Genomic DNA, 14,903 nt, shown 5'->3' with positions numbered 1-14,903 from the left:
CGGGAAGCCCACATCATCTGATGGCCATTTGGGAGCAGGCACCAAATTTCAAGGGCAGCCAGCCCAGTCTTTGAAGCTAAATTTGTCTTGCACACTTTTAATGCAAGATTTCCAATTGAAATCTTTGCAAGGTAATCTCTTGCTCTCCAGCACAGATAATTGATAAACATATGAAATAGGAGCAGGCTATTAAGCCCATCGAGCCTGCCCCGCCATTCGACAAGATGGCTGATCTATTTGTGTTTCAAGTTCTACATTGCAATCTACTCCCGATAGCCTTTGATTCCCTTGCCTTACAGGAATCTATCTACCTCTGCCTTAAAAATAGTCAATGACTCCGCTTCCACCATTTTCAGGCAGTGGGTTCCAAAGTCGCACAACACTTTGAGAGAAAAAAGTTCTCCTCATCTCTGTCCTAAAAGGCGGCTCCTAATTTTAAAACAGTGCCGCCCCCCCCTCCCCCCCCCCCTAGTTCTGGACTCACCCATATGAGGAAACATCCTTTTCACATCTACTTTGTCGAGACCCTTCAGGTGAAATACTTCAATCAGGTCACCCCTCACTCTTCTAAACTCAATGGAAACAAGCCAGGTCTGTCCAATCTATCCTCAGAAGACAACCCGATCATTCTTGATCTCAATTTAATAAACCTCCTCTGAACTGCCATCTGAATGCAGATACTTAAATGAGGAGACCAAAACAGCACACAGTATTCGTGATGCTGTTTCACTGATGTCCTGTATAACTGAAGCATAACATCCTTACTTTGATGTTCAATTCCTTTTGTAATAAAGGATAGCATTCCATTAGCCATCTTAATTACATGCTGTACCTGCATACTAATTCTTTGTGACTCATACAGAAGAACACCTAGACCTGAGAGCACTGCACCTTGAATTCTGTACTCGTTCTCCATTTTGATGCTACTCTGCTTTTTATTCTTCCTGCCAAAGAGGTCACAGACCATCTGCACATTGAGCAAACAGAAGACCCTTTCTGTTGATGAATGCCACCTGCTACTTCGATGGTTCCTTGATGGTGTCATGGGTGCATTCTATTACACCCTGAAACCCGGCCATGGCTTCGAACCCCATTGTACTGCCAGCCTGGTTGTCCTCGTCCATTCGGAATCTTCTCCAGCTTTCTTGTGCAGCGCATCCATGGCCTTCTTTCTGCAGTGGAGTAGCTGCATGGGGAGTTCCAACTAAATATCACCTGTTGACCCCTGATGAACTAATGAACTAGCACTTCAGAGCTACAGTGACTTTCCAAGCCACAGGCATCAGCTGCCTTGTGCAGTAGGGCAGAAGTAGATGAATGACACCCACAAGGGGGCTACTCTCCTGAAACTGTGGCTCCAGGGCAACATCACCACGCATGCGCTGAATTATCCTGGTAAGCTACACTGCGCAGGCATCGGCCGATCCTGGCGGACCACAGTGCGCACGCGCTAAATGAGTACGCTGTCCCTTGCAAACTACACCGCGCATGCGTCAACTGGTCCCGTTGGACGGTATCGCGCACGCGCCGAATCATGATTCCGTCGCTCGCACCGCGCAGGCGTGAGGCTGCTAGTCCGCGCAGGCGCGGTTTCTTCCATGGGCTCCAGTGATGGCGGATGATGGGGGCCGCCCCGAGTGAGCCGTCTATCTATGAGAAGCTGGCCGACAGTGTGGAGGTGCTGCGGCAATCCGGAGAGCGCTATGGCATGTCCGAGCGCGACATCGAGAGGTTCATCGCCCAAATCCTGGAGACCAACGAGCCGCAGAGGGAGGCAGTCAGACACCCGCGGCTCCTGACAGCGGCCAAGGTGAGGAGGGGGTGGATGGCCGAGAGACACGAGGGGCTGGGTGGCCAGCCGGGGGCACCGGGTGGGTGACTGGGTGCCTCGGATGGGTGACAGGGCCCCCCTGGGTGGGTGCTCAGTCAGAGGCCAGAGAGCTATCCACAGACACATGGCGCAGTTTCCGAGGGTTTCACCCTGGCCTGGGTTTTCTAGTTTTGTTTCTCTCCTCCCTCTCTGGACTTTGCTGCTGACTCAGTCTATTACAGGAATTGCCCACATTGAGCAATTCTCCGGGCGAGAGTTTCGTTCAAAACATGAAGTTGGTACAAAGTATTTGATCACTGGTTGCAGGCAGGAACCGCTGTGTTTCCTCGGCTTGTTGTTTCCTGACTGCAGCCATGAACAACTGGTCTTTCCGAAGGCTTGGTTGACCCAAATTACTACCAAAACCAAGAACATTTTACCTCGCATCTGGTGATTTCTGAGTGGATAGGTTTACAGTAAGTTAGAAAACGATGTAATAGACCACAATTTTTCCACAATCTGACCACAATCTTTCATAGATTTTCAAATTGTGCTGCAGGACTGGAAGGTTGCTGATGTAGCACTGAGTGGTACAGTAAACTGGGCAACTCTAGGGCAGCCACTCAATATTTCTATAAAGGCAAAATACTGCGGATGCTGGACTCTGAACAAAAATAAAAAATGCTGGAAAAACTCAGCAGGTCTGACAGCATCTGGGGAGAGAGAATAGAGCCAACGTTTTGCGTCTGGATGAAGGGTCATCCAGTCTCAAAACATTGGCTCTATTCTCTTTCCGCAGTGAATATTTTGAAATGGCTGTGGTCATCACCAATTTGTTAGAGACAAGTCACATAGAAAACATGAGTGGAAGAATTGACTGGATAAAGGGAATGTAGTTTGTGTGTAATGTGAGTGTTGAATTGGAGAAGGGTTGGATGAAGTGTCCCTATGGAGGCCATTCTTGTGTACGTGATGTGTGTATAATATATTTGACTTGCTGACAGCACAAAAATAGGAGTTTTGGTCACCAGCAGGAATAATTGTAACAGACATCAGGAGAGCGTAGTGTATGTTTGTGAAACTAATTGACAAGTGTGTATAAGTATATAAAGCTATTTGAAAAAGGCCAGCATCCAATGATCAATTGGCGCAAACATGATGGGCTGAAGGGCCTCTTTCTTGGTGGGTCGGATCAAGGAAAACCCCAAGGCTTTTTACTCTTATGTGAGGAATAAAAGAATGACCAGGGTGAGGTTAGGGCCGGTCAAGGACAGTAGTGGGAACTTGTGCATGGAATCAGTAGAGATAGGAGAGGGGATGAATGAATACTTTTCTTCAGTGTTCACCAAGGAGAGGGGCCATGTTTTTGAGGAAGAGAAGGTGTTACAGGCTAATAGACTGGAGGAAGTAGATGTTCGGAGGGAGGATGTACTAGCAGTTTTGAATAAACTGAAGGTCGATAAGTCCCCTGGGCCTGATGAATTATATCCTAGGATTCTTTGGGAGGCAAGGGATGAGATTGTAGAGCCTTTGGCTTTGATCTTTGGGTCCTCACTGTCCACGGGGATGGTGCCAGAGGACTGGAGAGTGGCGAATGCGGTTCCTCTGTTTAAGAAAGGGAATAGAAATGACCCTGGTAATTATAGGCCGGTTAGTCTTACTTCGGTGGTTGGTAAATTGATGGAAAAGGTCCTTAGGGATGGGATTTACGACCATTTAGAAAAATGCGGATTAATCTGGGATAGTCAGCACGGATTCGTGAAGGGCAAGTCGTGCCTCACAAATTTGATAGAATTTTTTGAGGAGGTAACTAAGTGTGTTGATGAAGGTAGTGCAGTTGATGTCATATACATGGATTTTAGTAAGGCATTTGATAAGGTCCCCCATGGTTGGCTTATGATGAAAGTAAGGAGGTGTGGGATAGAGGGAAAGTTGGCCGATTGGATAGGTAACTGGCTATCTGATCGAAGACAGAGGGTGGTGGTGGATGGAAAATGTTTGGACTGGAGGCAGGTTGCTAGCGGAGTGGCACAGGGATCAGTGCTTGGTCCTCTGCTTTTGTGATTTTTATTAATGACTTAGAGGAGGGGGCTGAAGGGTGGATCAGTAAATTTGCTGATGACACCAAGATTGGTGGAGTAGTGGATGAGGTGGAGGGCTGTTGTAGACTGCAAAGAGACATAGATAGGATGCAAAGCTGGGCTGAAAAATGGCAGATGGAGTTTAACCCTGATAAATGTGAGGTGATTCATTTTGGTAGGACAAATTTAAATGTGGATTACAGGGTCAAAGGTAGGGTTCTGAAGACTGTGGAGGAACAGAGAGATCTTGGGGTCCATATCCACAGATTTCTGAAGGTTGCCACTTAAGTGGATAGAGCTGTGAAGAAGGCCTATAGTGTGTTAGCTTTTATTAACGGGGTTGGAGTTTAAGAGCCGTGGGGTTATGCTGCAACTGTACAGGACCTTGGTGAGACCACATTTGGAATATTGTGTGCAGTTCTGGTCACCTCACTATAAGAAGGATGTGGGAGCGCTGGAAAGAGTGCAAAGGAGATTTACCAGGATGCTGCCTGGTCTGGAGGGTGGGTCTTATGAGGAAAGGTTGAGGGAGCTAGGGCTGTTCTCTCTGGAGCAGAGGAGGTTGAGGGGAGACTTAATAGAGGTTTATAAAATGATGAAGGGGATAGATAGAGTGAACGTTCAAAGACTATTTCCTCGGGTGGATGGAGCTATTACAAGGGGGCATAACTATAGGGTTCATGGTGGGAGATATAGGAAGGATATCAGAGGTAGGTTCTTTACGCAGAGAGTGGTTGTGGTGTGGAATGGACTGCCTGCAGTGATAGTGGAGTCAGACACTTTAGGAACATTTAAGCGGTTATTGGATAGGCACATGGAGCACACCAGGATGATAGGGAGTGGGATAGCTTGATCTTAGTTTCAGATAAAGCTCGGCACAACATCGTGGGCCGAAGGGCCTGTTCTGTGCTGTACTGTTCTATGTTTCTATGCTGTGAAACTCTGACATCAAGAACAAGAGTAAAATAATAATGGTTATGTTACAATTAAAACATCATGTGTAGTTTGAGATACCCCATTAATAAAAAAGACATAAAAGCAGCAAAAACATAGCTCTTATTTGCATTGATGTGAAAGAAGCACCAAGCCTTCACGTTCCACATGATGTGTATTTCATTTCCTTTTCTGCAAAATGGAATGAATACAATTACTTGATAAATGTTTCCTGATCATGAGATGATAAATGTTTCCATTGTATCATAGAATCATAGAAACCCTACAGTACAGAAAGAGGCCATTCGGCCTATCGAGTCTGCACCTACCACAATCCCACCCAGGCCCTACCCCCATATCCCTACATATTTTACCCACTAATCCCTCTAACCTACACATCTCAGGACACTAAGGGGCAATTTTTAAGCATGGCCAATCAACCTAACCCGCACATCTTTGGAATGTGGGAGGAAACCGGAGCACCCAGAGAAAACCCACGCAGACACGAGGAGAATGTGCAAACTCCACACAGACAGTGACCTAAGCCGGGAATCGAACCCAGGTCCCTGGAGCTGTGAAGCAGCAGTGCTGACTACTGTGCTACCGTGCCGCCCATCCTTCATCAGCTTGTTGGAACTTGTGCATTTCCCACTTTTTTAACATGTGAATGCAGTATGATGATCCTTGTTAACATTTAGGTATTGGTTATAAAAGCTTTGAGATTTTCTCTGGCACATCTATTTTGATTTTCAATAAGATTAATACTTGGAAATGTTTATGGATATCCAATATTTTCTGTTAATATGAAACCAAGTTTCTAGGTATTGATATTTAATGTAAATGGCAGAAATATCTTGGGAAAGGGGATGGCATGGGGCGTGTGTGTCTTTGGAAGGAGGATATGGCAACGGAGGCTCAGCCATTAAATATGTTCAGAACAGAGGTTGATAGATTTCTAGATAGCGATAACATCAAGGGATACAGGGATAGTGCCAAAAGATGGTGTTGAGTAGTTCAGCCATGATCTAGTTGAATAGTGGAACAAGCTCAAGGAGACAAATGGCCTACTCCTCCTTTGTTTCTGTGGAACGAAGGTGATAGCATCAGATAGTGTCATGGGATGGATGGAATGGGAGTGTTGGTTGAGAACATGGAATTGGTTAATTATTCTAATTTGATCACAAATGTTTGTGTCGGTCTTATGTCTGGATGCCATGGTTGAAAAGGAATAAAACTGGATGCATCGTCTGCCGTTGATCTCGACATTGGAAATTACAAAGGTACACTTTGCCATTCGACCCAGCCAAGTCTTCCTTGGCATCTGGAGCACCTCCATGTCAGAGGTATCCTGCTGTTCCTTAGGCTGTGCTGTAACAGTCATTGCCAGCAGAGTCAATGCTAAAATCATGAGTGGTGTGACAATGTTGTATTTACTAATTAAATATAGTTGAAAAATGGGGTGATGCATTGTCAATTGTTCTGAAAAAAAAATCTGGTTCACTAATGTCCTTTAGGAAAGGAAATTTGTCGCTCTTACCTGGCCTACATGTGACTCCAGATCCAGAGCAAAATGGTTGACTGGAATCCAGGGCAATTAGTCATGGGCAACAAATGCTGGCCCAGCCAGCGATGCCCATATCCCATGCATGAATAAAAAAAAGCCAAGAACACTTATAAAAGAATTCCAATGTATGAGAAAACAGTTTCTTTTTTGAAAATAGTGGCAATTTATTTTTTTTTAAACTCTGCCCGGTTCTATTTTCGGAAAGTTAATGGGTGAGAATTGGATTGAAAGTATGTTTGATTAACAGATTATTTGGCATTTTATAAATGAGACAGATAATACAGATTTTTAGTGTTTTACCTTGAGATTGTTTTCATCTTTCTTCTTTTTCAAGTCAGAAAAAAAAGCAACCCCTCACCCCTCATTTTGGCTCCATAATGGATGCTCTGAATTTTGTGAGAGCTTTCAAGCCTGACAATTATTCTTTTTTAAAAAAAAAATAATTTGTAATCTATTTCTCTCCTCCACTTTTTTATTCTTTCGCAGGTAGTAAACACTACCTGCCTAGGCCAGCATTTATCGCCCATCGCAATATATGCTTGAAGGTAGTAGTGATCCACTGCTTTGAACCACCATTGTCCGTGTGGCATAGCTACACCCACAGTGCTGTTCGGCAGGGAGTTCCATGTTTTTAACCCAGCAACAGTGAAGGAATGGTGATATATTTCCAAATCCAGATGATGTGTGGCTTGAAGGGGAAATTGGAGGTGGTAGTTTTCCCGAGCATTTGCTACCCTTGTCTTTCTCGGTGGTCATGGGTTTGGGGGGTGCTATCGAAGATGCTTTGGTGAGTTGCTGTGGTGCATTTTGTAGATGGCACACACTATTGCCACTGTGTCACTGGAGGGAGTGAATGTTTAAGGTGGTGGATGGGGTGGCATTTCAGAGGGCTGCTTTGGCCTGGATGGTTTCGAGCTGTTTGAATATTGTTGGGGCTGCACTCTTCTGGGCAAGTAAACTCCCAACTTGTGTTTTGTGGATAGTGGATAGGCTTGGCGGAGTCACCTCTGAATTCCCAGTTTCTGACATGCTCAGTAGTCACAGTATTTATATGGCTGGTCCAATTCAGTTTCTGGTCAGTGGTAACCCCAAAGATATTGATAGTGGGGGATTCTGTGATGGTGGTGCTGTTGAATGTCATAGGGAGATGCTTGTATTGTCTTGTTGGAGATGACCATTCCCTGACATTTTGTGTGGTGTAAATGTGTATTGCCCCTTATCAGCTCAAGTCTGACCCTGGTCTTGCTGTATATGGACTTGAACTGCCTCAGTATCTGAAGTGTTGCAAATTATGTTGAACGTTATGCAGTCATCCACAAACATCCCCATTTCTGACCTTATGATAGAGGGAAAGCCATTGATGAAGCAGATGAAGATGGTTGCGCTTAAGACACTATCCTGTAGCACTCGTGCAGCAATTTCCTGGGACTGAGATGATTGACTTTCAACAACCACAACCATCTTGATTTTCCCCCCGATTCCCAGTGACCAGTTTTGCTAGGGCTCTAACAACACAGTCAAATATCAAGGACAGTCACTCTCACCTCACCTCCACTAATTTATCTACTGCCATGTGGTGCTTTGTATCGATGCTGTCTAAAATTAGGAGCTTTAAGGACATTGTGTTATAAGTGGACAGCCTGCCACTTTGTAGTTACTGTCTAAGTGCAATGATGCTTACGACTGGATTACTATGAAAACAAGACCTTTTTATTTCAGTAATCTGCTGCTTATCAGAAACTCAGTGTATTTTCTAGTTAATAACGGTAGATCGTTTTTCGAGTGAAAAATTAAGTGAATGGATAATTTGAACAACCTTAGTGAAAAGGTTGCAATTCCAGGCATTAGCATGCAGCATGATTTACAATGTTTACCAATATGCTTGGTGCGTGTTTACAGTTTATAAGCATCCATGATTGCAGTACAGTGTCTAATTTTGTCTATTATGATTTATTTCAGGTTGTAAATTCAATAACTGTTCACAAACAAGAACTATCCTCTTGTTAAATTGCTCAGGTTAACAAGTTTGTTGTCTTTTAGATTTTGTTGTAGTTTAATTATCCACCTTGTTTATTTTCCCCTGACAGGTTTTGGTTACCCTGGGACTCCTAATAACGGCAGCCTATTCCTTCATCATTCCCTATGGCAGATCTCATTGCCAGAGTGCAGTCACAGAAGACCAGAGCTGGAGGAGTCCAATAATTAGTCACATTCGTCTTTTTTGCCTACCAATTGCCAAAAAATACAATCTTGAAGGTAAGATGATAATTGAAATTTTACTGAAGATCACAATGAGCTCATGGTGAGATTATCCCATCAAAGTTGACACTCTGCAGCGGGTTCTCTGGCGATGGGGTGGGCAAGCTATGCAAGTCATAGACCTTGGCGGGACTGGAAGATCCAGCCAGCGACCAATGTTGTGCTGCCTCCGCTACTGGAAAACAAGGGGACCCGGCCTATGAATTTTGTATGGGCATGTAGTATGTTTAGATTCAAACTAGTAAGCAACTTGAATAGTATAAAAGCTGCATTAAAGCACTTATACTTGTGTCAATACTTCGCAAATCTAACATGGAAGAGGCACTATAGAACTGAAACTGGCTTAGAAAAACATGCATTGTTCACTCTTGACCTGATGAGAATGTTGTATTTTTCAACTTTCTGTCAAAAAAATAAAGAACACAAAACACAAAATATATTTCAAGTTCGAGCAGATATTTAAAAATCTGAATTTAACTGGATAATTACAAATTTCGCACATCTAGTTAGGAATTTTAACTTTTACCAGGGTGGGCGGGTATCAGAGATGTGATAGATTGGAAGAACAAAGACCATGGCAGCCAGCTGCTGGAATTCATTGACCTCTGCATTTGACTCGAGTGCGTTTGGTAATACGGGGACACCTGCTTGGGTAGGTGGGTTGGCTATTAACATGTGGGAAAGACAGTTGCGTGCATTTTAACTCTGGATTCTGTCTTTAACTGTCAGTGCACAGGTTTCCCAGGTTTTGTGGAACTTGCCGAGTAAAACTGGGCAAAAAGGATAGTGAAGTACTAATCACTTGACAGACTGGAACGTCTTTTAAATACTGACACTTGACAGCTGCTGCTTCACCTAAGTGAAAGGGTTTTGCTCTCTGGACTTCTCAGAGTGTTCTTGTACTGCTTTGGTGGAAATTTCAAAGATTTTGAAGATCATTCCTGCTCCTTGGAATCTTTTGCTTTGCTCAGCACTTCCTATCTGTCTGCCTTCTTATCGGCCTTGGAGCTGCTTTTGCAGCCCTATCTTGATGCAAGGGCAGCAGCAGTTTGTTCCTCAGCCACATCCTACTCCGCAGCTGGCTCGAGCTTCAAAATACAAACAGCTCATTTTTAAAAACTGCTGAAATTGCAGACAACTTTATGACCAAGAGAGAATCTGACCCCTGTCTTAGAGCGTTTCCTACTTGGGGCTGTCAGTTTAGGTTCCTACTGTTTGATCTGCCAGTCAAAGGGCTCGAGTTTGGTTCCATCCTTACAACTGTGAGCAGGCAATATATCGTTTTCAATTTAATTGAACTTTCAGTATTGAATAAATTTATCACAGGCCCAAGATGAATGTGACTATTCCAACTTCATGACCCTTCGTGGAGCAGGGGGCGTTTTGTTGTTCACTGCTCCTGTAACTCACTTAAACAGCATCAATGAAACACATTTAACTCGGCAACCCTTCAAATCACAACTGTGTAAGCCTTAAATGTGCTTGCATTTGAAGGAATTCTAATGGCGAATCAGAGTCCCCTTCTGATTTTATTTCTTAACTGAACTTAACCCCTTGGAGCCAAATCAAGAAGAATGGAAATACAAATCTCTGTTTTTTTTATTTGATTTATTATTTTCACTTGTATTAGCATACAGTGGAAAGTATTGTTTCTTGCGTGCTATACAGAGCATACCATTAAAAGGCCTATAGGCAAATGTTCATTTCTGCCAAAAACTCAGCCAGTCTGGTATAATTTCTTTCCTTTCCAATGCCATATGTTGGCTTTCAAGTTTCGTAGAATCATAGAATCTACAGTGCAGAAGAAGGTCATTTGGCCCATCAAGTCTGCAAACAATCCTACCCAGGTCCCATCCCCGTAACCCCACATATTTACAGTCCTAATCCCCCTGACACTAAGGGGCAATTCAGCATAGCCAATCAACCTAATCTGCATATCTTTGAACTGTGGGAGGAAACCGGAGCACCCAGAGGAAACCCATGCATTCACGGGAAGAATGTGCAAACTCCACACAAATAGTCATCCAAGGCCGGAATTGAACCCGGGTCCTTGGCGTTGTGAGGCAGCAGTGCTAACCACTATGCCACCAACACAAGTTTCAATCTTTGAGTCTGTAAATATTACATTATTTGGAAAAGAACTGTGCAAAGTTAACATTTCAGGTCAGTGACCTTTCATCAGAACCTTTGACTTAACTATGTGCAACTTCACAAGGGATTTGTTAGCTTCAGCCTCACTCCAAACTAACCTTAGCTGAGACTAGAGTATAGTACTGAAGCAGTTGCATTAGTGGAGATTCTGTCATTCAAACATAACATTAACCCAAGGCCTCCCTCGCTTTCTTTTGTGGATTTAACAAATCCTTGGCTTTATTTGAAGAGCATGTGTCTCAGTCTCCTGGCTAACATTCAGGCTTTCTTGTCTACATGTGATTGTTGCATTTGTCTTACCAAATAATAACAAAAAGCACATTTATTATAAGTTCTTGGCAGAGATTATGCAAGTTTGCTTTTAATGTCAATGCATCGATGACATTTAGTACAGGAAACAGAGGAATCTCAATTTTTAAAGTTGCATTGCATTTTAGTGGTGAACTGTGGGCACAAGTCTGTAAATAAATTCATAACACATTGTAAAATGTCTGCTTGGTTTGGATTGAGTTATTGTTTCCACCCTTGATTAATATAACAATCTGCTTTGGGTCTCCTAGGGTTTGAACATGACATCTGGAAATTAAAATGTGATGTATCCCAGTTGAAACAGTGAGTCACACATGAGTGAGACAGCAATGAGCTTCTCATTACTTTCCATTTTCAGTGCAGCTGCAGGTGGTCTCCAACCTTGGAATTTGGAACTTTAATCTGTATGACATGTCCTTGTATTAAAGTGTAAACTTTTATATAATCCTATTCAATTGTAACATAGGAGCAGGAGTTGTCCATTTAGCCCTTTGAGCCTGTTCTGCATGATGTCTGAGAGCAAAGTATTTGTGATCTTCATGCTGAAGTGGAAATTGAAAGCTGGGCAAGTTTTTGGTTTGGAAACCCAAAACAATAAGGGAGTGTACTGGGTCATAGTTTTGTTAATTACTTAAATGACTTCTATAGTTCGTTAGTATCTTTTGATGGTATTAACAACTTTTAAAGTTCAACATTTAACTGCTTCCAGCCAACTGCCCTTTATATGTTGTCTTCCCTGTGATTTACGTTCTTGAGTGTGCAAGGGGACTAAGCCTGAAACAATCGTTGAGTCACATTGAGTAGTTAACAAGTTCCTTAGAGACGATCTGTAGAGACCTTGATTTGATCATTTTCTGCAGGACAAAGGAGTAAGTGAACACAGGCAAATATATAGACCTTTGGGTGTAAAGGTTCTCACAACTTATTTTTCCCATTTGCAACTTGAATTCTGAGTTGACTATATTTTATTTCCTTGCTGGAGGAGATTAGTCTTTTTGTCATTTTTATTGCTTTTTGGGCGTGTGGAAGATGGAATCTGTCAGTGCCTATTAAATGAAAACAATGAAATTATATTTTTAAAATAATTATACCACTTTTCAGTTTTGCTTGTGATGCCTCAGAAAGTTGGATGCCAGATTTTACAAATAGGATCATGGCGTACAAAAGCAAAGAAACGTAAAGCTGAACCTATTCAGATCATTGGCTGTGCCATTGTTACAATATTGTGTTGCGTATTAGGTGCCTCATGTTCCTAAGGATAGTAGAGTGCTGGAGAGGATGTAGAAGAGATTCGGGATGATAGGTTGAGTGGCATTAATAATGAGAAAATGTTAAAGAAACTGGGGCTCTTTTCCTGGAAAGAAAAAAAGGTTGAGAGGTGATTATAATTGAGATGTCCAAATTTCAAAGATAAAGTAAAGCAGTTGTGACTATTAGGATTGGTCAGTGAGTTCGTAGTTGAAGGATGTAAATTTAAGGCAGTCATTCTACAGTTTTTCCACAGTGTTAAGACATGAAATGCAGTACCTACAAGATGCACTCAGAAATTCACCAAAGATCCTTAGACACCACCTTTCAAACCGACGACCACTTCCATCTAGAAGGACAAGGGCAGCAGATACATGGAAACACCCCCACTTGCAAGTTCCCCTCTTAGCCACTCACCGTCCTGACTTGCAAATATATCACCATTCCTTCACAGTGGGTTGGGTCAAAATCCTGAAATTCCCTCCCTAATGGCATTGTGGATCAACCCACAATACGTGGACTGCAGCGATTGAAGAAGGCAGCTCATCCACCACCACCTCATGGGCAACTAGGAATGGACAATAAATGCTGACTAGCCAGCAATGTTCATGTCCCATGAATGAATTAAAAAAAACAGTGGTGGAAGCAGAATCCATTGTTATAAAATTGAGTGGGTCTCTGAATCCCATGCAATAAATGTTAAACCTGCAGTTGGCAATGTCACTTACCAATGTTCAATGTCATGTAACAGCTCCCAAAACAATAGCTGGATAAGCATTCACTGCCATGCCAACTCTCATGGTTGATTTTGCAGCATTAATTTAGCTGTAATGAAACCGACTAGACATGAGGACTAATTGAATTTCACATATTATAATGTCAATATTTTGATCACTTAGTTTTGATTAAAATTGTTACTGCCTCAGTGCCTTCTCCCAGTGGCCTCCATGACCCTCTCGTGTCCAATACAGTGTTTATTTACACTGTCGTATTTTTTAAAGGCCGTGAATTGGAATTCCGTTGCTACTCTTTTAGTGGACCAATCCTGGGATGGTTGATGTTCTGCCATGTAAGGGCACAGTGATGCCATTGCTATCCTAACTTTGTACTTTGAGGCCCCTCTTCCCAGCTGAGATAATTTCCCTTTGTCATCCACTGACTTGCTGAACTGACCCTCATTCTATTTATTGCACTCCTGCCATTGTAACCTAGTGGTGTTCCCAGACTTATTTTCTGTTTCCTTTCTCTCTTTTCCCACTACAACCTCCTTCCCAAAATGAAAATCAGCAACCTTTTGCAAAAGAGAACAGTTGAAAAGATTATTAAATTTTGTTTTAAATTTTTAGAAGGCTCAACATTTTCTTTCAGAATTCTTCATTATTTCTTTTCTGCACCTTGGTATAATTTTACCATTTTCTCCTGTATAAATAGTGATTTTGATTTGTAGAGCCAAAGTATATTTCAAAATGACATTTGATCTTTTTAGCAGAACAATTATCTGGCTGAACTGAAACATTGGTCAAAGATTGTGTCAGCAAACAAGAATTTAAAGTGGAGCCAGTTCTTGTTACACCAGCAAAATTGATGTCCCACAGGAAAGCTTTTTTATTGCTACATATGTGGCAAGTGAATGGGTGTTGCCTGTTTTCATTGCTAACATTTAACATTTGTCTTCTAAAAATTCCTAGTGCAGTGGACTGCAACACATTTTATCTATTTTATTTTTGAATGTTAATTGATCTGCATGGGCAGAAAAAAATGCTTGTTTGCTTCTCACCTAATTTATTAATTTAGTATATTTACACAAACTCGCAATCTCTCTGTGTGTCTCTCACCTTTACTTTTCATGCACATTCTTTCACTTTGTTGCATTCATTATTTCTCATACGCACTCACTCTCAGCAGATCACGCTGTATTAGTGGTGAGGGATAATTAAGTGTAAATCAAATACATTCTAACTATTAGTAAAAGGGGTGCATCAAAGGCAGTTTTATGGATGAATAAAGAGAATGGAGTAAATATAGATGTTGAAAGTTGATGATTGCATGATGTTCAGCACCAGACAGCTCTCGAGATATTGAGGCAGTCCATGTCTCAATGCAACATAGACTACATTCAAGCTAGGGCTGAAAAGTGGCAAGTAACATTTGCGCCACAAGTGCTTGGCAACAACCATCTCCAACAAGAGAGAATCTAATTACTGCACTTTGATGTTGAAAGTGGACATAACTGTATGGAGAAAATGTAAATTTTTAAAGGTGTAGAAAGGAAGCAGAGAATATTAAATAAAACAAATGGTCAAGTGAAACGTCACAAACTTTTCTAAGTAACTATTAAGCAAAATCAACAAATAAAGGATTGGTTTATTTTATGGGGTGTGGGTGTCGCTGGAAAGGCTAATATTTGGAGACTTTCCTGACTTGTAGATCCTCAAAGCTTTGGGGAGTTGAAAAGTGGGTTACTTGCCTCAAAATTCCCAGTCTCTGACCTGCTCTTATAGCCACAGTATTTATATCACCTGTCCAGTTCAGTTCAGTTTCTGGTCAA

At 42.2% G+C, this 14,903-nt stretch overlaps 1 protein-coding gene across 2 annotated transcripts in view; it reads left to right on the top strand.

The window, feature by feature from the left end:
* The first annotated feature begins 1,556 nt into the window (after nt 1-1,556).
* The window catches only part of c25h6orf89 (chromosome 25 C6orf89 homolog), a 29,762-nt gene continuing 16,415 nt past the window's right edge, over nt 1,557-14,903 (top strand). Inside the window, exons 1-2 of one of the 2 annotated variants that reach the window (XM_078242313.1) lie at nt 1,557-1,810; nt 8,476-8,644. In XM_078242313.1, coding sequence (XP_078098439.1) covers nt 1,619-1,810; nt 8,476-8,644 — 361 coding nt within the window. In that variant the 5' untranslated portion in view covers nt 1,557-1,618. The remainder of the gene's footprint in view (nt 1,811-8,475; nt 8,645-14,903) is intronic. The other variant, XM_078242312.1, reaches the window with a different exon arrangement.

This window comes from Mustelus asterias, chromosome 25, assembly GCF_964213995.1.
Source record: "Mustelus asterias chromosome 25, sMusAst1.hap1.1, whole genome shotgun sequence".
NCBI lineage: Eukaryota > Metazoa > Chordata > Chondrichthyes > Carcharhiniformes > Triakidae > Mustelus > Mustelus asterias.
This window is presented reverse-complemented; position numbering and strand designations above follow the sequence as displayed.